This window comes from Haemaphysalis longicornis, unplaced genomic scaffold, assembly GCF_048455015.1.
Source record: "Haemaphysalis longicornis isolate Haplotype H1 unplaced genomic scaffold, Haemaphysalis longicornis Haplotype H1 scaffold_7, whole genome shotgun sequence".
NCBI classification, from domain to species: Eukaryota; Metazoa; Arthropoda; class Arachnida; order Ixodida; family Ixodidae; genus Haemaphysalis; species Haemaphysalis longicornis.
The window spans coordinates 91,392,689-91,416,858 of record NW_027526422.1 but is presented as its reverse complement, the minus strand read 5'-3'; the positions used below and the strand labels follow the sequence as shown (position 1 = coordinate 91,416,858).

At 46.2% G+C, this 24,170-nt stretch overlaps 1 protein-coding gene and 1 non-coding gene across 4 annotated transcripts in view; one reads left to right on the top strand and one right to left on the bottom strand.

The window, feature by feature from the left end:
• Window positions 1–24,170, top strand: part of LOC144146089 (ATP-dependent translocase ABCB1-like) — a 186,519-nt gene that overhangs the window by 128,721 nt on the left and 33,628 nt on the right. For all 3 annotated transcript variants that reach the window (XM_077678026.1, XM_077678028.1, XM_077678027.1), the window contains exons 3-16: window positions 96–144; window positions 1,835–2,164; window positions 3,928–4,061; window positions 5,945–6,116; window positions 9,048–9,172; window positions 10,436–10,552; window positions 10,973–11,027; window positions 12,138–12,251; window positions 12,860–12,970; window positions 13,966–14,091; window positions 16,450–16,653; window positions 20,041–20,211; window positions 22,068–22,290; window positions 23,896–24,014. In XM_077678026.1, the coding sequence (XP_077534152.1) occupies window positions 96–144; window positions 1,835–2,164; window positions 3,928–4,061; window positions 5,945–6,116; window positions 9,048–9,172; window positions 10,436–10,552; window positions 10,973–11,027; window positions 12,138–12,251; window positions 12,860–12,970; window positions 13,966–14,091; window positions 16,450–16,653; window positions 20,041–20,211; window positions 22,068–22,290; window positions 23,896–24,014 (2,050 nt within the window). The remainder of the gene's footprint in view (window positions 1–95; window positions 145–1,834; window positions 2,165–3,927; window positions 4,062–5,944; window positions 6,117–9,047; window positions 9,173–10,435; window positions 10,553–10,972; window positions 11,028–12,137; window positions 12,252–12,859; window positions 12,971–13,965; window positions 14,092–16,449; window positions 16,654–20,040; window positions 20,212–22,067; window positions 22,291–23,895; window positions 24,015–24,170) is intronic.
• Window positions 2,526–2,599, bottom strand: Trnat-agu (transfer RNA threonine (anticodon AGU)). Its single transcript has one exon. It is a non-coding gene; the product is annotated as a tRNA-Thr (tRNA).

The window sequence follows — 24,170 nt, the reverse complement described above, 5'->3', positions numbered from 1 at the left end:
GGACGCCGTTTATGCCACCGGCAGTCGAGTGTTTTTTTAGCCGCGCGGAACAAAAAGGCACAGGTGTTGGAGCTCACTGCGCTGTCTTTTTGCAGGAACAATGACAGGTGGCTGCGACCGAAAAAAGTCTCGTACTGGAAACTGGTGAGTCGTATAAAGCAGTAAATATTTCCTTTTTTTTTTTTTGCAGCATGCTGCATTCACGTCGCGGCAAAAGCAGACTGCCCTTGGAGTTTGGTTCATCTAGCCTTATGCTATTCAATCGCTGTTTTACAAGCAGTTGACTAGTAAGTGCAAGTAACCCCGCTTAAGCTCGGGCTCAGAAATTAACAGGACTTAGCGCTTTCTTACGACAGAAAATTTATGCGGCGTTCACCATGCGGTTTAAAACGGTGCACCTGCAGTAGTTCATCATTTAAAAATGTGAATGTTATGCGATTGGTGTGTTATTTTTTTGTTTTGCTAGGCATCGCCTGAAACTATTGTTTCAACCCATCGCGGCGAACTTCTGTCCTTGCTTTGCACTTCGCTTCGCCAATGTTCAAAAATTAAAAAAAAGACGGGGGGGAGGGGGGCTGCAGCTTGTAGAGCAGTTCTATAGTGTACTAGAATTCTAGTACACTATAGCAGTTCTCTAAAATTAAAAAAAAACTGCAACATAACTTTTGCACGTGCATGTGAACTGATCATTAATGAGCACAAATGAATTATATTATACGAAGTTTAATTGGAGGTCATGTGCACTTAGATTTCTGTGCACAGCGGGCTCTTGCTACTAAATATGACCCCGTTGCATCGGCAACAGTAACACTCACCGTGAAGAATTTCTCCTCCTCTACTGGTGAATTTTCCTAGGAGAGCTTAAAACACTTGTTAGGAATTCTATGGGAATGAATCATTAACCACTAATGCAGTTGCATAAATATATGTTTCTCATTTTATTTTTATTTATTTATTTATTTATTTGAATACCCTAAAGGCCCCGAGAGGCATTACATAGGGGGGGATACTATCCATGCAATGCATACGTCAACACGCGTAAAAAAGACCGCACTGAGCGAACAGACAACTGGGCGAAAGATACATACATTCGTTAAAAAAAGGAAGGGATATTTAATATTCATTAAAAGTAGCGCCTAATACTTGTTTGTTTGCGTGTGTATGTATACATGCACATTCTTTTGGCTTGTTGACACGAGGAGGATAATAATGAACAATCAGTATGGCAAAGAAAATAATGGCTTGTACTGGTCAAATCACACGAGTTCAACCCATAGCGCTGAAGAGCCATTAGAGCCTGGTCACACCCTCCTTTTTCACAATAAGCTATGTGACATTTCCGAAATTAAAAGTACGGGCTGCATGCAGCAAGGCGACGCAAACCAGATGTGGTTAAACAACCAAAGTTTATTTCTTGGTCTATGTAAGAATGCATTTATGCGAATGAGGGAGTGGAAATAGAGTGAACAAATGACATAACCTTCACTGTTAAGGCCTAGCTGACAGCGTTAGTTGCTTGCAAAGGCCTATCGAGGACAATGCAGCCAGCTTCAATGCCAGAAGAGAGCCTAAGCGGATGCGTAACACTCGTACTGAGTGCTGACGTCCTGTCATCATTGCAGAGCACGAGGTAGTGGGTTCGATTCCCAGCCGTGGCGGCCACTTTTCTAATGGAGGCGAAAAGCAAAAACGCTCGTGTGTACGAGATTTCGGCACACGTTAAAGATCCCCAGGTGGTCAAAATTAATCCGGAGCCCTCCACTACGGCGCTGCTCATCGCCTGTGTTGTGTCGGTGCATTAAACCTACAATCAATCAATCTGTCATCATTGCAGTTCCGCTATGCCACTGTGCAAGACGGCCTGCTGCTGTTCCTGGGCACCTTCTTTGCCGTCCTGCACGGTGCCGGGTGGCCCTTGCTGGCCGTGGTGTTCGGTCACATGACCAACGCCTTCATCCACCAGCAGCAGGCGGGATTCTACGAGGGTGACGATGCCAATGCCACCCTGCCACCCGCCGAGTCCTTCGGGGACGCCCTCCGGCGCAGTGGTGCCATGTCCATGTTTGACCCCATCACTGTGCTCCAGTACAATGACATCATGAACAAGTTTGCCCTCACCTACGTCATCATCGCTGCCGTCGTATTCGTCTCTTCGTTCATTCACGTGAGTCGGCGTGTCTGCTCCCAAAAGCTCTTGTAGAGCGATAGCTCTACTATGCTACATTTTTCAAGGACATTCATCACGTCTAAACCGACCATGAGCTGCTGGCATGCAATTCGCACCTTTCTTTCCTATCGCTTTGCTTGCTCAGAGCCTCGACGCTGTGGTACCACGTGACTAGGCGACGCTGAAACGGCTGCTCGCGCCTGGGCTGTCTGGGCGTGAGGTTCACGATTAGTTCAGCGCAGGCGCCGCCACTGCAGAACTGGTGAAGGAAAGTTTGACATCCACCTAAATGCAGCCAAATGGCTACACAGGAAAGCTATACAGCTTTCTCGGAAAATTCGCAGTTGAAGAAAAATTCGTCCTGGTCCAGGATTCGAACCCGGGACCACTGCTTAACTGGAGCAGTCGCTCTACCAACTGAGCTAACCAGGAGGCTAGTCGTTAGTAGCGCGAAAGCGAATTGATCAACAACTCGAAGTGAAGGACAGGAGTTAATCAACCAGATTTGGGGGAAATCCCCAAGGTGGAGCAAGTTTCTGTAAAGGAAAGTTTGTAAAACAGTGACCAGGACGAATTTTTCTTCACCTGTGAAGTTTCCGAGAAAGCTGTATAGCTTTCCTGTGTAGCCGTTTGGCTGCATTTAGGTGGATGTCAAAATTTCCTTTACAGAAACTTACTCCACCTTGGGGATTTCCCCTAAATCTGGTCGATTGCAGAACTGGTCCTGCACTTTGTTTCATGTGCTTCTCCACCTCCTCTCTGTTCAGTGCAGGGAAAGCTGTGAACTCATCCTGCACTCTCTGTACCGTCGGTAAATCGAAGAGAAAAGTGCAGGCGCCGTGCACTGCACTCGAAAATTGAAGAGGCCAATGCTGCACTACCTGAATGAGTGCAGCGAGTGCAGCCAAATCGAAGACACCTATTGTGTGCACAGTCTTTGCCTTCACTCGTGATAACTAGGCTTAGAAAGTTGAAACCTAAGCCTTCCTTTTTCTTTTTACTTTGGCCACTGCAGCAGTTCTCTAAAGATTGTTGCAGATGCCACCATCATCCTACGAGACAAGTTTGCCATGTGCTCCCACAAAAGGCTTGTGCTTTGGCTTCTGCAGTGAAGGCTGTGTTATTCTCAGTGTGTGTGTGTGAAAATAACAGCACTGGTCACTGAGGAGTAGAGGTAGACCAGACTGCACCACTTACGCCTTTTTGAAAAGTAAAAAGACTTGCAACTGTTTTAGCGCTGTTATTTGTGTGCACTGGTGAACCTTCACTTTTGGATATCTCAGTCAGGAATGCTTTTTTGCCTCGAGCAATTTCATTTTGATCTTTTTGAGTGACACATGAGTGTGAAAGAAGTAAAATGAAAGCAGAATGCCTGACTTGTTTTATGTGCACAATGTACAGTTAGTGCAGTTTCATGAACAGCTCCAGTTTGAGTCTCCTCACGAGCTCTGCTGCAAGCCCAATGAAGGGCTTGCTTAAAGTATTTCTCCGAGAAACACGAAGTAGACTAGAGATTCTGTTCATCCTAAACGTACTCTGTGTTTCTCGAGAATTCCTTGATCAGTTTTTTTGAAGAAAGTTGGTCTGCTCAAGGGGACACCAGTCTTGACCCACAACTCATTTGCTTGCTTTAAAAGATAGATTCATGAAATTGCTAGCTCGTGCTGAAATCTAGCATACTTTTCTTTTCCTTCATGCAAATGTGTTTTTTTTTTTTGCAATTTGGAACAGCTAGCGTTCCTTTTTCGTCTCACTGGCAGGTGTGGTGCTGGACGAGGGCCTGTGACCGTCAGCTGTACCGACTGCGACAGGAGCTCTTCTATTCGCTGCTCCGTCAGGACGCGGCCTGGTTTGACCGGCACCGTGTTACGGAAGTGGCGTCGAGGATGAACGAGTAGGTGCCGGTTGTGTACGGTCTAGTAAAAACCCGTTGGGCGTGCAACCCCATCGTCTGGCAGCATGGCTGTTACATGGTAAAGTCATGGGAAGGGAGCACCAAGTGCTAAAAAATGGATGCTTTAGCAATTACATCTGCAGTTTACCTCCTTTAATGTGACACCGGGTTTTTCGGATCAATTGCAAGTACATTTTGTAGCTCCATCTGTTCCATAAAAGTGTAATTGGGTCAGTCATTGCTGCGGTATTGTCTTTATGGCTGCCATCAAATACAGTTGAACCTCGTTATAAGAGACACTGATGTAAGAGACAAATGGGTATAAGAGACACTATTCACCCACATGGTTGGCTGCCCTATCTCTTCCATTAAATCGACCTCTTTTATAACAGACATCGGATGTAGAAGATTGGTTATAAGGGACAAGTCATCCTTGAAGTTTAATCAATAATCTCGCTTGTAACAGACAGTTTAACTTCAGACGCAGTGCCACCAGTCACTAATTGCAGTTGCTTCCATCCTGGAAGCACAGGTGGACGACAGACACCTGCAGTCACTATTTATTATAACTTCAGCAAACACAAAGTGGTTCAGTCAGCTATGAAATGACAATGAGAAGCCCTGCCAATGAAAATGCAACTTACAGAAGTGGTTGAAGCTTACTGCCGTCGATTGAATGGAGCGCGATCGCACATGCGGGCTATCCCACTCGCGTAGCTCCCAATCAAGAAGCACTGCAGATGTTGAGTCCTGCAAGCGTAATGAATAGCCTGAGCACACAGCGGAAGAAGCTGTGCGCTCTGGCTATCGATCAGGCTTGTGAACTCAACATCTACAATTCATCTTCCACAAACAAGGAAAGGAAAAAAAGCTTGTAGAATTGGTTGTAAAAAACAGTGTAAATACAGTCATGAAGCAAACAAAGTTTCATAAATGCTTGGGCCAAACATTAATTAGAATGAATCTTTTTCAACATGCTGTAGCGTTCTTTTGAGCTTATTTTAGTCATACGGTGCCCACATTGAACTATGGGTTGATTAATTGGTAAAAACATGGCACCCTGCTTATAAGAGACATCTTGTATAAGAGACAGAAACTGCTCCCCGGTACGTGTCTCTTATAAAGGGGTTCAACTGTATTTGTATTGGGAAACTAATTGGCAATCCCTGCCAGAGTACCACACGGATGCACTTTTCTCATATAATCATGGGTCCTTGTGAATGCAAGGGCAGTAGGAAGGCAGTGTATTCAACTGCTCTTGCCTAAGTGTGCTTTTGCAAGGGTATTGTGGTGTTTGTTGTTTTTTATGGTCTCTAGACTTTGTTTGGTCTTAATTAATGAGAAAGGTCACAAAACAAGCGAGTCTGTCCTTTATTTCCTTCTGTGTGCTTTCACACTGAATGTTTCTGCTCTTGTTAACAAGTACTAGCATAATTCAACTAGCCTAACATGTTTGCTTAAAAAAGAGCATTTTCCGTATTGTGTGAAAAGCGGGAACTGAGCTTGTGGTGTGAGGCACACCGTGGTACAAATGCTTCGAGGATTGTAATGGAAGATGTGGGTTCTCTTATTTAAACACCAGGAATCATTTCCAACTGTCATTTGCAGTTAAAGCCAGCCATGTGCAATGGATAAGCCCCCAGATCGACGAGCTAGTACCAACTTTCTGAAATGCGAATACCAGAGCCTCCTATGTATAGAAGGCTCTGGCGAATACCTGTTGAGCAACCAGGACTACTTGCCAAAACATGCCTCTGGAAGCTAAGCATACATTTGAAAGTTCCAAAGGCTTATTTGAAAGGCTTAACAGTGTTTATAGTTGGTTAACACAACCGAAATGCCGTTATAAACAGAGAACGTGTCTCCCCTCCCCCTCTTCTCAGAGACATGGAACGTCTTCGCGAGGGCATGGGCGACAAGATGGGCCTGTTCATCCACTACCTGTCCACCTTTGTGACCGGCTTTGCGACCGGCTTCATCGAGAGCTGGGAGCTCACCCTGGTCATCATGTCGGTCACCCCACTGCTCGCCTTCTCCTCGGCCTTCCTGGGCAACGTGAGTTTTCATCCACAGCACGAGTTTTCAGTGGGAGGTTCTGCCTCCAAGTTTGCTTTTTCCGGTCAAAAGCACACAGCCTATACTCAGGGACAACTTTCTGTGGCAATGGAGTGAAAGCTACGGAGGGAGGGGGAAGCTAACTGCTCTGTGTTACAGCTCAAAGTATAGTTCCCAATAAACTGGTTTCGGTTTCAGTTTTGGCGTGACCGATACGCATTTGATACAGTTCGTTTCTTCGCATAAGCTCCGTAGTTGAGTGTGCTGAACCACGATTGCCGAGCATTCAGGCATATTGGTGTCTCCTTCCACACGCTTCATTTGTTTGTAAACACAGGCCAACGCTTTGACTGGACATGGCCTGAGTGGCCGTGAACTGGAGAACTCAGACCGACTGTGGACTCTGTATTGTTCAGAAAAGAAGTGAATTTTGTAAGCGCTGCAGTTCTGACGGAATGCATCGATCTGTACTAAACTCTTCTACTGGCCAGCACCACCGGCATGTGCGGCATACTTACATAGCGTGGTTGCGGTATACCAAAAGAGCAGCACGCACGCATGCTTACGCACACGCTCGCTTATGCCGGGAAACTGGCTGACCGAATGGATTGCGAAAACGGTGGAGAGTCCCTGTTGCATCAGTCTCACTTGGGCGCACACTTTGCAAACCACTCGCTTCGTTTGTTTAGACAGCGAAGCCTTACAAATCCTATGTGAAGAACGAAGTGGCGAGCTGCCGAAAGCCGTCGACAAGAACACCATGTTTTCTTATTTTGTTTTCTCGGGAGGGAACCATTGCGATGCCAGCTGCGACAGCCGCAACCAAAAATATCCGAAAATGTAAAAAAAATGCACTCTGTTTCATATATTCTGGCTAGCAATTTAGTGCCATTATCAATGTAAGTCTAAAACATAAGAACTAAATATTCTTGAATTGCTGAGGTTACCGCCATCCAATTATTTTTGTTGAACTACTTCCAGGTGTGCAGTGAAAAAGCGTGGTCCGGCTCCGTAGCCTTGACTGCATTGCCACAGAAAGTTGTCCCCGAGTACAAGTGAGGTTGAGCCATGGTAACATAATGACGTGTTTGTGGTATATTTGAAAAATCACATTTCCAAACATTGTTGCTGTTATCGAGCTATGCAACAATATGACTTGCATGGGAAGAACTTGGGCTAGTATTTGTATGTACCGATTCATATTTTCGCGTTGGCATTTCATTTGTCCGTGACTGTTCATTGAGCTTTCAGAGAGGTTTTAATCGAAAATGAAAGCAGCTGAGAATGTAAGGGCCGATATCTCGGTGCGAGGACATGGCTTTTTGTTGTTGTTGCGGTTGTAGGGATTGTGGGCGGGACTTTGTTTCATTATCACCTTTTCTGAAATGTAATTCGTTAAGCGTTAGTTCTATGGTACCTGTCAAAAAGCTTTAGTGCACGTCTGCATTTGCATCTTTGTCTAAGATGAATAGCGGCATTCGTGGTCCCACAGGTCATGAGAGACAGTCATTTTCACATTGATCCTCACAGTTCTCATAACAATAGCACCTATACTTTGCGGTGGGCCTTAGCGGGGTACATTGTGTACAAAGTGCCAGATGAAGAGAGAGAACAACTTTATTGTGTGCCCGGTGGGAAAAGGAAGAGGTTGGAGATCCTCCTCGGTCCTCTTCCCGTGTAGCCTACAGCCGCTGTTACCCGGGGCTGTACACATCTGAATGCAAAATTTGTAAAAGCAGAGCAGACCTCCAGCACATGGTTTGGTCGTGTCCCATCAAGAGTAAACAGGTACAGCAGAAAGGACGCCCTTTCTTAGACATTAGAACTGTGGAGCAGTGGGAGACCGCGCTGCTCAGCTCCGATCCAGAAGTACAAGTGGAAGTCGTCCGGATGACTGAAGACGCTGCCGGGGTCCAAGGACTCCTGGCTGCCGCCAGATGAAGACGATCTGGGTGGGCAGATGTGGTTCCAGAAGAGGAACGTAAAATACCAGACATCAATGATTATTAGGCTGAGCAGTTTTGCTGCAGTCAATGTGCACTTCCCATGGTCTGGTGCAACTCCCATGCAGTAGAGTTGGGCTGCATTTGTGTAAATGCAGCTTCGAGCGAAGTAAAAAAAACAACGCTTCTTTGCATCGTTATTTCCTGCGGTTGTGTTTTGTTAATACAGTGAAAGCTCGTTAATTCGAACCACAAGGGGAAGCACCCGCCGCGGTGGCTGTGGAATTGGGCTGCTAAGCCCAAGGACACGGGGTCGATCCTGGCATAAAAACCCAATATGCCGAATTGTATCAACGAGATTCCACTGTAATGTGTTTACAAAAACAGTTGCACGAAAGTCACCTAAAAGCCCGCTTACGACAGGGAGTACGTCATGATGAAACGGACTCAAAGCGGATGTTTTGAAAACAGACAAACTCCAGAATATCGCCTCAGATTTACGTAGTGCACAAAGAATACGTCTTCCAAAACGTACGCCGTTGGGGCTTCAGATTGGTTTTACCCGATTTTACCTGCTCTCTCCATTTCAGATGTTGCGCAATGTCATGTGTAGGCAGGCAGCCGGTGCGTTTCTCCGGACGCTTGGGCGGCGCCAAGCCACCAACACGAGGGCTCGTAGTTCATATTATCTGAGGCGGAGCTTACTCTCGTTTGAATAAAGAGATTTTTTATACAAATACTTGTGGGTTTTTTTTATACAAATAATGCTGGGAATTGGCTGGACCAAATCGGACAGTTCAGATTAGCAAGCTTTCACTGTTGCTTTCACTTTCAATGCCGACGTCACCGGAGAGTGTGCTGTATGTGCACACATTTATGTGCATTTGTGTTGATCTCTGTGTCAGTGTGAAAGGGAAATTTGACACCCGCCCGAAGTTGCGCCCACCTGTGCAAATACGTTTACACGCTCTGTTGTTTTTTGTACCAGATGGTGTCTCAGTCAGCAGCCAAGGAGCAGGAGAAGTACGTGCAGGCCGGGGGCGTGGCCCTCGAGGTGCTGAGCAAGATCCGAACCGTGGCGGCCTTCTGTGCCCAGTATGGCGAGCTCCAGCGGTCAGTCTCTCCCCTCTCTCTGCCTCCATCCTTCACTTTACGCACAGCGCAGTCCTTCGTGGGGCCATGAAGTAATGCATTCTCGTTTAATTTCAAGCGCCTGGTCTTTACTAACTTGCCGCCCTTGAGGGCACTGTTGTCAGCCAAAAGCACAGCACCACCCTCTCTAGCTTTGTGGGATCTGTCAAAGCGATTTGAAAAAAAAAATGTGCTAGTCTGAGACTAGCAGGATTAGGCTCATATGAGCAGCGTAGCACATTGAAGAGTATGGGGCTCTCGAGAACAGTGGAAACACAATACGAAGCTGCACATTACGTGTGAATGTGAATTCCTATTTATGGTAGTACTAGTACTTCAGTTGGTGTGTACTGGTGAAAGTGCCTGAATGTGTGCATTTGTGCATCTGCACTAATGCGGATGAGTTATGACGTTCAGGAGTGTATTCATGCCTTTGGGCCTGAAATCTCGACCTTGTGCTTCGGTTTCTGCCAGTACGAAGGCGATACGCCAACTTCTGCAAAAGCTAGGCTGTTCCGATTGAGTGGTCAATGTTCACTTTAACCCACGTCTCAGATTTTTGCTCTGTGGAATACAGCGCTGGGTTGTTAGGAAACTGACAGCATACTTATAGCCAAAGCACAAAGTAAGAAGTGAAGAATGCATGTTCACTTCTTGGTTGACCTTAACTTTCCCTCCCCTCGTAAATACCATATTTACTCGATTCTAAGCACCCCCTTTTTTCCCGCGATTGCGATGCCCAAAGTGAGCGGGATGCTTAGATTTGAAAAACTTCTGTAACCCCCCCCCTGCCCACCGGGCCTGTTATTTTTTGTTTTGCAACTGTATCTCGGTGAGCCGGGCACAAGGAATATTGCTTTATTTTGCAAGCATTCAACAGAAAAATAGGTACACACCCTAAAACAACCACTTACATACAATACCTAGTCACCTTACCTTCACTACCATTCGAGTCCGGTGTGCCGCTTGGACCGCTGCTTTCATTATCCCCAGCAGGTCGTCTTCTGTTCCATTGAAGTTGTTTGCAATTGAAAACTTCATAAATGACGAGGCCACAACGTCAACTCGCACATGTCTGAAATCCACCTTGCCTATGGTTGCTTAGAAAAGGGGGTGCTTAGAAAAGTAGGGGGGGGGGGCACGAAAACTTTTTTTTTTTTTTTGAAACCTTTCTCGGAAAGTAGGGGAGGGTGCTTACAATCGGGGGATGCTTAGAAGCGAGTAAAATACGGTATATTCTCCCAGGTACATGACTGCCCTGGAAGCCGGGAAGACAGCTGCACGGCGGAAATACATTGCCATGGCTTTTGGATTTGGCCTCACGTTCGTGGTTCTTTACGGCGCCTACGCACTAGCCTTCTGGTAAGTCTTGCAGCAAATTCCATTGGTCCTATTTATTGAAAAGGTTTTGGTTGCAAGGGGGACATCAGCTGTGCCGACTGTCAATACGCCTTTTTGATGATGTGTTTCGTTTCTGTGCAGGGCTTCTCACACATTTGATCTTGCATGTTTGCACTTCGTTGTTCTTCTTGTTGTCTTTGTTGTGACTTGTGGATATTCGGCCTGAAGTGGGCCTACAGAGCGCAAGTGATAGCCTTGCTAGTTCACTTCATAGTTTTTTTTATTAATCTTATTAGTGTCACCCTGTTGGGAAGGGGGGGCATCTGTTGTAGGTTCTTGACTTCTGCATTGATGCTTATTGTCCATGCATGTATTAGAAAACTGCTAGCAGACTAAACTCAGCAACCTGGCTCTAACTGTTCCTTTCTGCTTTGCCCTCAGGTACAGCTCTGTGCTTGTGGGAGCATCCAAGCTGGATCCCGGCAGGGCCTTCATTGTGAGTGCTCTCCTTATCTTTGCATCAGTTTGTGGAGCAGCCTCTCCTCCTCGGATGTGTAGTTGCATTTTTTGAACAGCAAAGCTGTTTCGCAAAGCATTATTTTGCGTGTCTGTAGTTAAAAAAAAAAAAAGTCAATCGTACATGAGCACGTGCCTTGCAGTGACCGTGCGGCAGGTAAAAAAAACAAAAAAACTAAGAAAATTCAGAGTGCTCGCGTATGCATGCCTCGCGGCGACCACCCAGCGTCGCTGGCTCGTGTTTGTCAAGCCAACATACTAACTTAGGGATATTCGCCAAAATAGGCAAAAAAAAAAAAAGAAACAAAAAGAAAGAAAACTCCAGCGTTCGCTGTAATCGTGGCAACACTTGCTCGGAATGAGAAAGACACGTCAGAGTATGAGCCCCTTCAGAGTGATTTCTAACGATTATCACTTCTAAAAAGTGAAAGGAGCTCACACTTATACCAACAATGATGGAGTAAAGGTCGTTGCAGCGGGGAAGAAGTAAATCGGCTGCAATCGTGCACTTAAACCGTCGTGATGGTCGTGAAGGTTGCCTACAGCTTCGCTGCCTTCAAGTCTTGCACGTTAGTGTGAGCTTCCTTCATTTTTCAGTAAGAATTCTGTGTGCAGCACAGGAAGGCAGAGGACAACAAACTAGTTGGTCACTTTCGCCTTTACAGCAATATAATTTGTACTGTTCAGCATAATGAAACGTAGCAAAGGACTCCTGCTGTCCTTTCTGGTGGTGCCTAACGTAGCTTGTTTCCCTGTATATTTCAGTATTGGGCATGGAAAATTTTCAGGGCTTGTTAAATTAGCAACAGAAAACAACCGGGAGTAGGTAATAAATAGTGTAGCTGCCAGGCTTTTGTTTCGTTACTTGCCCTGCAAGCTCTATTTTTTGTCGCGGCATAAACTGGAAAGCATGATAACGGAAAGTTTTTCCAAACTGACCTACTTGCATTGCCTGTTGCACTGATTGCTGTTTGTGGTGATTGATGCCAACAGGCTCACAATTGCAGCAGTGTAGCTCGTTCTCATGTCTTTCATTATGCTCACTTTGAGAAGGGCATAAAATGTGCCTTTTCTCTTGTCTTTGTCCCAGGTGTTCTTTGCAGTCATGGTTGGCTCCTTCTCGCTGGGCAATGCTCTGCCACAACTGAACAGCATTGCTGTGGCTCAGACCGTGGCCGGGCGGGCCTTTGACGTCATTGACCGGGTAAGCTCGACGTGGTTGATTAAGGGCCCTTAAACGTGAATCTGATGGCTGTTGTATTTTTAAAATTTATATTCTATGATCGTGACTCTCACATATGTGATACACTAAGGAAAACAAGCAAAACCATTTGCAAGTGCCAAAAAACCGAACAAAAAAATCCCGGGCCATCTCCCCTTACGTGAAACCTGGGGAGGGGCAAAGCATGCAGTGTATAAGTGTATTCTTGGTGCCTTGGCGTTTTTGCCAATGAAGAGGAAACCGTTGGGGGGTAGAGGTATGCAGCTTGGGTGTAAAGTCTTTTGCCCTTGAAGCACAAAGCTGTCTAGCACAAGGCGTAAACGAGTTTCCCAGTGTTTTAGTACTGTGACTTCATGAGACAACGGTTATGACGATGATGACTGGAGATGCCAACAGCCCCAGCCCCTAAGGGGCGTCGCCCCTTAAATAGTCTGTGGAGATGTAATGTAAAAACCGAGACAATGATTTATTCTTATGCTTAGTGTCTTGCAGTTTTTTAACGATGTGTTTACTTTCTGTGGGAAATATTGCCCTTGGCTTGGGGGTTAGTTCGGTGGCTTAGTAACGTGATTGTGGCACCTTGCTTGCAGAGGCCTGACATTGACTCCTACTCTGAGCTTGGGGTGCAGCTGAAGGAGTTCACAGCCGACCTCTCCTTCAAGGATGTCAGTTTCTTTTACCCGAAGTGTCCGAGCTATTCGGTGAGACACCCCGCCTCTATGGATTTCTTTCTTATTGTTCCTCTAAATATGAATTTGTACTTCAGACATTCCTTTTTAGTTTAGTTTTGCACATGAAAATGTTGTTTGCATGATGCAGTTCTTTGCGGGCAAATCTGCAATATTAGGTATTTTAGAGCTTCCAGCCTTTTGGCAGAGTAATAAATCTAAGCATTTTCCAACACCAGCAGTATTTTGCTTGTGCCTATGGGAACTCGGTATGCAAATATCTGAAGATGATTTTGGAGCCTACTGTTATTCTGTGGTTGTCTGGCTTCTTGCTGGAAATTTGCAGAATGTCCATGCAGTCTGGCGATGCGCAGATTGAGTGGTGTTGGAACTGAATGCGCCACAGAAATAAGCAGGGTAATTTTGAAAGGGCTTTGAATAGTGAACACAAACTGTTTTGTTGTTTCTAAAGTGTTTTGGGGAAAGGCTTTGTGGCCAGTAGTATTTTTTTTTAGTTGTCTATACATGCAGTACAAACCCACGTTTGTGATGGAGGCGAAAAGCAAAACCACCTGTGTGGTGGAGATTTTGGTGCACGTTAAAGATGCCCAGGTGGTCAAAATTAATCCAGAACCCCGCACTATGGCGTTTTAGACCCCATAAGCAATCAATCAATCAATCAATCGTACAGTACAAGCCCAACACTAAATGAGGGTTATCACAGTTTAATGTCATGTAAAACTCGAGGGATGAAGAAATGGGCCAGTTAAAAGTAGTTTGGGTATCAAAACCCACAAATAGGTATTGGTTTCATGTGTTTTTGTGTGGATTTTTGTAATCTAAAACAGCTTGAAGGCTTTACTCAATGTGAAGTATGCATTAATTAAGAGCACAAAGAAATCAAATCACTAAGTTATACCCTTGACCAAAAACCTGCAAAGGGATTCTCAACAAAAGTCGGCGCCTTTCAGCTTTTCCCATGAATCAACCCGGGGCATCAGTGCAGTTTTGTTCTCCTGGGGGATCAGGTGCTGCACAATGTGAACCTGGAGGCGCCCGAGGGCAAGGTGGTGGCCGTGTGCGGGGCCAGTGGCTCGGGCAAGTCCACCTTGCTCAACCTGGTGGTGCGCTTCTACGACCCCTGCATGGGCGAGGTGAGTGCAGGCGTGTCATTTAAAAATGATAGTCTTTCTTATTGAACTTGAAAATTTTGGTCTGTCTGTATGTCTGTCTGTCTGTCTGTGCCTCAATTTCAGCCACCCAGCCAAAGCTAAAAAAATAACCCGCCCCTGCGTATAATCCGCACCCCAACTTTCAGCTCACCGGAAAAGAAAAAAAAAATTTCGCTTATTGCCCCAAAATTTGGTACAGAAAAGTGCAGCTTCACGGCACAACGCGCATTGCCATGAAGCTGCACTAAAGGAAAAACCCCGCGTATTATCCACATCCCTACTTTGCCTCTGAAATGTTCGCATTTTTTGGCGCGGGTTATACGCGCGAAAATGCGGTATATAGGCAAAACATTTTCAGTCTACTATATCTAGAAACATGCGCAATATTTGTCAACATTGCTCAACAAAAAGTGAACATTAGGCACATTTGAGGAGGAACCTCAATACATAACTGGGGCTTACAGTGTTTTTTTAGTCAAATGTAGATGTGTGCAATTTGAAACGTGTTGAAAACAATTTTTTAACCACAAAATACAAAAATGACTGCAGTATTTATGTAGGCTGTAGTCTTTCGACAAAATTTGCAGTGACACGGGCAAATGCGTGTCCAATTTCTTTCACTCCCAGGTACGGCTCCAAACCTATCCTGGCCATATATAAAATGGGCTGTGTGTTTAAAGCTGGGCAGTTATTGGCATGAATAACCCGTCGTAGTTAACTTCACTTTCTACTTGGAGCTGTACGAGCTCTAGCTAGATCTTGTAAGCAGCGTGAACTGCATGCTAAAACGAAATTGGGAGTTAAAATAGTACTTGCTGATGTCTCAGTTTATTAACCCTTTAAGGGTCGATATTTTTTATTGCTGATTTAAATTCTTGGGATGAATCTATTTCGAGAAAAAATTATCGTAATTTTTTTAGGGTAACCATAAAGTGACAAAAAAAATCGTTTGTGTTGTTACATACATGTGGTTTATTCATGAGTAACACAGGAAAAATTCTAAATGAAAACGAGAGAGTAACAAGCCGGCACCTTTTGAGTGAATCGAAATCAGATAGACATCAGTTTCGCGGGCGCAAAAAGCGGGAAGCGCCCGGAGGACGATACCAAAACCAGCCACTGCGCCCGCGCACGCACATGGCCGGATGCGCGAGCGATAGACGACGCGCCGCTCCTAAAAAATACAAAAAAAAAAGAGCCTCATCAGTTTCGCAGGCGCCCTTGGTCTGTGGCAGGCGCAAGAAGCGAGAGGCGCCCGGTGGGCGTAAGGGGCCTTAAGTGGGCGATACCCAGCGCGCCCCCTCGTTACCGGATGCGCAAACGATAGCCGGCACGCCGCTGAAGTCAATCGTAAAAAAATAAAAAGAAGGGCCATCGGCGCAAGAAAATAATTTGACGTATTTCCGCAGTGTGACAGCACATGCCAAGCAAGAGAAGTTGGCGAAAAAGGCGCGCTTTTTAAACATACAAGCGATGACGTACATGTACGTTATTGACCATTTTGAAGGTGTTTGCCGAGGACGTACATGTATGTCCGTGACCCTGAAAGGGTTAAGGCAGACTTACAATGCTGCCACTAGCCAAACTATATTTATTTGGGGCTGAGATCTGTAGGCGCTACTAATTTTCTAATCTAAACTTTTTGGATTGTGCTGTCGCAACGAGCAGACACGAGTGCTGATTGAAGCTGTATATATTGATTAAGGTTCGCTGTTAAGGGCCTTGTAGTGGTGGCAATTGCGGGTGTTGAAAGTGGCCTTATTATTTTTTCTCATGGTATGATGTGCAACGAAAAACATGGATGGAAAGTAGACAAGACGGGCGCGAACTGTGCTCGCCATCCGTGTTTTTTGATGCGCATCCTACCGTGGCAACTAATCGCCAACTAGCCCACCAGGAAGTTCTACTAGGTTATTCTTTCTTGTTTTGAGTGTGATGTGATAAATGCAGTGACCTGTTTTAGTTATGTGCTTACGTGTGCTTTTTTGAAAGTCAAAGTAGGCCATGAGAGACTACATAACATATTAAAATGCCTGTATGTGCACAAGAATAGGTGGTTGGCTGTTCTCAGTAAAAATATAAAGGTTCAATCTGTTGATGAATCGTGCGTTTATGGTAACACTAACAACTTGGTATATAATTATGTATTTACTTTTGCGAGAGATTGCCCTGCGGCTTAAGATTAGTGGTACAGCATCGCACCAAAGTCGCGCAAGAATGCGACAAGAGACCAGTGCTGGGGCCCCCATATCCAGCGCTGAAAATCCTGGTGTTTCCTAGGATGGAGCCCTGTGCCTTGGAGGTTGTTTACTGAGCCAACTTTTTTTCCCTCATCCCCAGATCACCCTGGACGGTGTGAACCTTCGGTCGCTGAGCGTGCGGTGGCTGCGCTCGACGGTGAGCCTTGTGAGCGAGCGGTCCACCCTGTTCAACTACTCCATCGCTGAGAACATCCAGTTCGGCCAGGAGGGCTCCACCACCGCCGAGGTGGTCGAGGCCGCCCAACTAGTGGGCATGCACGACTTCATCACGGGCCTGCCCAAGGTGAGCTGTTGACGACGACGACAACGACGTCTTGTGTATTTGATAAACGCTTGTGTTGTTTATGACTGTAACTTGAGTGCACAAAAAAACAAAAACTGAACAAAAAAGACACGAAGACCAGCACGCTGGTCTTCGTGTCTTTTTTGTTGAGTCCTGTTTTTTTTATTTTTTGTGCGCTCAAGTTAGAGTCATGAATTGTCACCAACTAGCCTGCATTTCTGTGTTCCTGTTGTTCCCCGGGGGTTGTTTGGGACACGTGTAACCTTTCGCCTCGTTTACAGGCTTCTTCTCTTCATAGTGCTAACACTTTCGTGTGTGTGTGTATGTGCACACATCTTTTAAAAACCTGTGTTTTGCAGTAATGCAGTAATGCTTTGGTTGCTGGGTAATTTAGTTTGGACATCATGGATGTTGGGCGTTGATGCCGGTTATTTCGTTGCAGTACAGTGGAACCCCGATTATACGTCCCCCGATTTTACGACGACCCGCTTCTTACGGCAGATCACCACAGTCCCAGCAAACTCCCCATAGAAACAATGCATGAAAAATCGCGATGATACGACAGCCACGTGGATGCGGTTCACTTCATATGACAGACGCTGGCAGGGGTGAACTGGTGTTTTCCCGACCTTTTTAGCCGCCTCAGGCCGACCCTTATTTCTGAACCCCCATTTCACGCTGCTTGTTGTGCAAATGTCAACAGTCTGCGGCAGGCCCCATCACGTGCTGAAAACACTCAAGCAGGCAGGTGAGTACTGGTTGGGGTGGGAGCCCTTGACGGCCCCACGTGGAAGCAGAGCGCCAGTGCACTAACCGCGAGAAGTTAAAGTCCAGGTAGCCAACGGACTGCCAATTTGAAGCTCCCACCGAGTCAAGCCAACGAACCTGATTCCGGTGTGATACGCAATACCCTACGGCGATGACCGAACACCTGCTTCCTTCGCCCGCTTGCCCTCCCCTGTACAACTTGCCTGCAGCCCTGGCCACGCTCTCGCCTTTTCCCCTCTCGTATTGCTTGGCACGAGGCACAGGGCTGGCAGGCTAGCGCAGACGCCGCAGGCAGAGGGGGGGGGGGGGGCACAAAATTGAGTCATTTTCTTTCGCTAAATATGGTAATCTAAATAAGTTCTTAGCCCACTTGTTGTGTGAGACCACCTACTAGGGCGGTTATTAACCAGGCCAGACCCCGGTCATACCATGTTTTCGTGCGGTCCCTTGAAAGTCATATATTATTGGGGTTCCACTAGAGTAGTTGTATTGTCTGTGCCTAGGCTGAAAACTCGGCTGCTAATTGTTTGTGGGTTTCTGCTCCAGACTAGTCTGGTAGTTGTTTGCTCTGAGTGTTCAAGTGTTTAAGCATAGTAGTACTTAGTTTAATTTTTCAGACTGCAGTTGATGGTCTATGCATGTTTAGATGTCAAAACTCTGCAGTATGCAGGCTATTGACAAGTACCCATACTACAGGATTTTTTTCAGTATCGCTGGTTAGGTACGTTTTGAGTTTCGGGGGCATGCCAGCTAGCACTGCAAAGCAATTGGAAGGTTTTCTAGGGATAGCTGAAAACCAGAAACCCCCTTGAATGGGAAAAACCACGGCTTCACCAAAATGGAGAGCCTTTCCGCAGAAGTATAGTATTTTGTCTGTGTGTGAGAGCATGCATTTTTGCAAAATTCACTGCATGAGGTTTCCTCTCCCGAAGTGGGCCCTTGCAGTTTCTGGAATGCGTTCAGCTCAGAGGGGTCAGGCATGTCAGAGGTTTTCTTTATTTTCTTGCCATCCCAGTCTGAAGTGTGAGCCTGGGACATGTTCTTTCTGAACTGCGTTTTCCACGCCGTGAGGCGCGTGATCCTGCAGCAAATAAAAATCGCTGACACTAGTGACGCCAGATGCCCATCTGTTACGCATGAGCGTGAAAGATGGATGTGAATGTTTGAAGAATCCTGTCACGGGTGCATGAGCCGAGGGCTGTGCTATGTCCTGCTCTTGTGTACTGTCTTGTGTATGGCTGTAGCAGCCGCTTTAACTTTGTCTCTGTCCTCTTCTAGAAAAAAGAGAAGCAAACAACCAGATGCAATTGCGGGCATGTTTGTGAAATGTTCAAAGCACACTTCACCAAGAATTAAAAACTCAAGTTTACCGTATTTACTCGCGTAATGAACCCACCTTTTTTCCAGAAAATTCAGCATGAATTTGGGGGGAGGGTTCATTATGCGAGAAAAAATTGCAACAGTTTTAGAGGTTGAAATTTCATACAATGAAGTTGCTAAGAGAAGCACTGTCAGAGCCTTGCCATTTTCGTAAAAACACGTAGGTAATTATGTAATCAAATTTTTTTTTATTCACAATATGCTAGTGGGTCCCTACTCGCCATGGAGCTGTCCTCCTTAGTAAAGTCGCTTGCCGCCTCACATTTGTTGGCCCACAGCACACCATCTTGCGTGCTATCAAGGCACTCTAAAACTTCTTTTCCGACTTCGGGAAACTTCCCTTCTTTGGACCCACGAAACACACGGCGACTTATGTTCCCCGCCCAAAAACCTCGTTTTCGCCCGTAGCGTACACGAAGTGCCGCCCAGCCGCGCGGTTTCCATGTGCGTCAATGCATGCTCCACCACCTTCAGTTTAAATCCGGCTGTGTAGCTCACGTACTGGCCCATCGTTCAGCGCGCACTTGGAGCACAAAAAAAGGTCGGAACACAGCTGAAAAACATAACCACGAGCGTAATGGCGAAGTTGCGGAACCTCAAGGGCAAAGGAGTGCGGAGTACGTTTAGTGCTTTGTTCGCACTCCGCCAGAACCAACCATAGCAACAAAGAGCGGGGAAGGAGTGCGGAGTACAATTTGTGCTTTGTTCACACGCAGGAACGTCTTTGCGGTGCAAGAAAGTTCGTTTTGCGTTCAGAAGGTGCCGCTCTGCAAGCGCGCAATTTTTAAATTGTGAGCCACGGCACTCGCACTCACGTCTCTTGCTACTGTTGAGATTTCTTTTTGTTGGAATGCGTTTTTAGCATTTCTGCGCGTACTGTAGCGTGATATCAAGTTACTATGATGGCCTAAGGGATCAGCAACCATGCTGAGATAAAAACATATTCCCTCTGCATTTTTTATTCAAAGTGACAAAACAGTAAATTTTCAAGAAGACAAGTGGGGGAGGGTTCATTACGCGAGTAAATACGGTATTTTTTCTTTTTGCGATGGGGCACGTCCGGAGGACTATGTAGTGGCGTGGGGTTTTCAGTTTAGTTTCCTTCAGTTGCGAGGCCTTCCCCACAAACAGGGGCGGACTCTAACCCTCTAGTAGCCCACAACCTTTTGCTGCTAGGTGGCCAGAGTGATGCGATTGATTCACGCTGGTGGTTGTGTGTCCTCCTCTTCTCGCCCTCAGGGCTACGAGACGGAGGTCGGGGAGCAGGGCTGCCAGCTGAGCGAGGGGCAGCGCCAGCGGCTGGCCATTGCGCGGGCCGTCATCAAGGGCCCCCGGGTCCTGCTCCTGGACAACGCCACGGGCGCGCTGGACGCTGCCTCGGAGTTGCAACTGCTGCGCTGCCTCGCCAAGGTGAGGAAGCAGATCGATTGATTTCCATCCGAATTGAAGCCTCCCAGCTCATGCTGTGCTCTTAACTGTACGTCTGCTCCAGAAAGGATGTCTGAGGACACATAAGCGCTCCTTATGGGCTGTGAATGTAAAAGCATTAAAGGGGCCCTGCAACACTGCCAATAAGTGTCTTCACTCCTTCCTTCCTGCTGGGAAGCACTGCGAAACCTACAGTTATCACCAGTGCAGAGCAGCACTGCATGCTTTGCCCGTCGCTGCAGATACGCCTTCCAGTTTCTGCTTTGCTTTTGTGGCGATTTTATTTAAAGTGGCCGTTGAATGTGCCTTTTCCTGCGATTGAAAGGAAGCTGGCCAATAGCTATGACATCGCTCAAACGATGTCCGAGCGCTCAAAGAGCACCGAGAGAGGGAATGATGGGAAAACCTTTTGAGCAAAATTCAAGGTTATCTCTAATTGGTGTAGAGCAGTTATTTTTCACTTAGGTACTTTGTAACCACTTATCCTAAGTACTATATGTGCTTGCTGACATGTTTTTAAAGCATTTCAGATTTATAAAAGTAATTGCTGACAAAAAAAGGTTCCTGGGCCCTTTTAAATTTGGATTCCTGAGACGCTTTGCTCACCCGCCGCGGTGGCTCAGTGGCTAAGGCGTTGCGCTGCTGAGCACGAGGACGCGGGTTCGATTCCCGGCCGCGGCGGCCGCTTTTCTGATGGAGGCGAAAAGCAAAAACGCCCGTGTGTACGAGATTTCGGCGCACGATAAAGATCCCCAGGTGGTCAAAATTAATCCGGAGCCCTCCACTACGGCGCGCCTCATCGCCTGCGTTGCGTCGGCGCGTTAAAACCCCACGATCAGAATCAGAGACGCTTTGCTCCTGCCCTGTGTTCTCGAAGGGCTTCATCCTCTTACCCCTTGAGATGCTTTGCTTTGCAATCTGTCTTAAAGCTTTCTAATGGCGTCAATTTATTTCCCATGCATTGTGCCGCCAGTAATGGGAGAGTTGACAATGGTGAACTGCACTGCCTGTCTTTTCACTAGCTTTGCTGCATTTTCGTGCTGTCTTACTTCATTTGTGGTGTACTGGCATGCACAGCCACTTTTTGCTACTGCTAAATTTAAGCACATGGCGTGGAACACTTCACAGACGTCATCACGCATGAGCCACTTTGTTCGCTGTTACAGATGCCGAAACCGACGCCAGCACCGGCTTTTTCAGTCAATAGGACAAGGGGGAGGGGAGGACGTGGCAATTAAAACTAACGTTGCTATTATGCACTGAGCCTAATCAAATATTATGCACAATTTGAGTTGACTATGATATACTCAAAACACAAAACAGTTTGCAGCTATCTGGTATAGTCTTCACATTTTGATTGCAGCCTACTAATCAATTTATCCTTTAAATAATAATAAGGAATAATGTTTTTTGAAATTTTGTGCCTATGTGTTCACGAAGGCATATTGTGTGCAAAGTTTTTCTTGCCACGTGCCCCCTTAATGTCTTGCAGTAGAGAAATCAAAAGCGGTTGAAGGCGGTTTCCCTGTCCTAAGCCGCCTTACACTGCGCTGCTGTACCTTGTTCCAGTGATTTCCTGCTTTACCTGCCGCGGTGACTCTGTGGCTAAGGTGTTGTGCCCAAGGTCATTGCGAGTTTGATGCTGGCCACGGCGGCCGCTTTCCAGATGGAGGCAAAGAGTGAAAACACCCTTGTGTCGAGACTTCGGTGCACGTTAAAGGTCCCCAGGTGGTCAAGATTAATCCGGAGCCCGCCACTGCGGTGTGCCCTATAGCTTAGATGTAGCTTTCGGTGCGTCAAACACCGAAAATTTGAAATTTTGACTTCCTGCATCGCAGGGCCGACCTCGGCGTGCGACGATAGTGGTGACGCAGCGGCTGTCGACGTTGAAGGAGGCGGACGAGGTGTACGTGATGGACCAGGGCCGGATCGTGGAGCGGGGAAAGCACGACGAGCTGGTGGCCAAGAAGGGCTGCTACTACCAGCTCGTGCTTGGTCAGCTGTCTGGCAGCGAGGAGTCGCAGGCCCCCCCGACTCCGGCCCTGATCTGTCCTCAGACCTGTAAGGGGAAGCTTTTCCTCAAGTTTGGGCTAATAGGGGTCTTTGGCTGCTTTTTAGTTGGCGGGGGTATTCAGCGTTTCATGTCTGATTGTTTGGGTGATGGGTTGAGGCAGAGCTGTCGGGCCAAGTGGTCCTGGTAAATGTGAATTTTTAACGTTTGGTTAGTTAAATAGTTCTAGTAGAATAACAACTCGGCACGTAACGACACCAAGTACAGGGTAGAAGATCCCAACTGTAGCGCAAACCCCTTCTTTTACTACTCGTTCGTGCTCAAGACCTGCGACGACTGGAACCACCTCCCTGCCTCCATCACCAGCATTCCAGATCCTACATCATTCAAAATGGATAAATTTTCACCCACTGCTCTTCGTAATGCCTTCAGGCTGGGAGAGTATTTTAATAAATAAATAAATAACTATAGCTGTGTGTAGAAAAACACAATCAACTCGATGGAGGGATGAAATCAGAAAATTCGGAGGCAAGGACAGACCAGGGCTTCAGAGCACACGAATGGCAAGGGGAATGTGAACGACGTATTTGTCATTCAGTGGGCACAAAAGATACTGTGATGGTGTTGATGAACTGTATCTTGGAGATTGTCAGACTTTTTCTTTTTGTAACAATGCTAAAGCTCTGAACGAATGTCATGTGGATGAGCAATCGTCTGAAAAGACATCATATTCTTGATTGCATCTGCTCAGCATAGTTCGACTCCAGTGATTTTTGTTTTACCAAGCGCAGCAGAATTTTAGAACCTAACTTAGCTGGGTTTTATACAAAGAATGCAAAAATAAAGGGGACCTTTCAGCACCCTGGAGAATTACTGTAATGGTGTTGGGCTGGTTCACAGTGTGGTTTGGTGTGCATGTAAATTGGCTGAAGAAACCAAACATCCATTCACACTTAAACTCCAACCAGATAAAGAGATTGTACAGCATCTACAATCCTCTGCGATGCCTCATTCATGCAAATTGTATTTCATAATTGTTACCAAAAACACTAGTGCTGTTAAAAAAAAAAAGAAGAAACAACATTTTTTAAAGAAAAATATTTTACCAGAACTGGAATGTCACAGCTGGGGTCAGTTCAAAAAAGTGCAACGAGATGACTATACACAGTTTTGTGTCTTCCCTAGATGTAAGTGACATTAAGAACACATTTTTTTCAAGGGCAAAAATTACATATTAGTGCGGTGTTTTTTTTTCCACCGTACAGGTACCCAACTATTTGCAAGTGGAGCACTCAGCCATTTGCAATAGTGTAGGGTACATACCTAATAGTGGAGCACCCAAATATTTGACTATTTGCAAGCGGTAGATTGCTTCGCCCGTGTTAGTGAAAAGAAAAATTGGCTCTGAAGTGAAAAGAAAATTGGCGCTGAAGCCAAACTTCGAAAATTTATTCTTTGCCTTTTTTTGCAAGAAACCAAGAATTATTTCTCACCGCATAACTGGGCATGAAAATCGGTGCAGTTGTACCGTAATGTAGCTGTTTGTCTAGCAGGGCAAGCTAGGACGTGCTGATGCGTTGCAGCGAAATAGTCGCTGAGTCATCGCGGCGTGCTTACCTCTCCTTCCCCTCTTGCTCGACAACAAACTGTTCCAGCGAAACAGGAGGAGGATGACGAGGAAGAGCGCATGCGGAGGCGTCGCAAGGTGCTTCTGCTGGACAGCATCTCGCCTTTCGACCGCGAGTGCAGCCGCCTGGCCGACGACTTCATCAAGGCAGGCACCATAGCTCCCGTCTCTCTCTCTCTCTCTCTCTCTCTCTCTCTCTCTCTCTCTCTATATATATATATATATATATATATATATATATATATATATATATATATATATATATATATATCTCCTGCTCGCTCTCTCCTCCCTCCTCCCTCT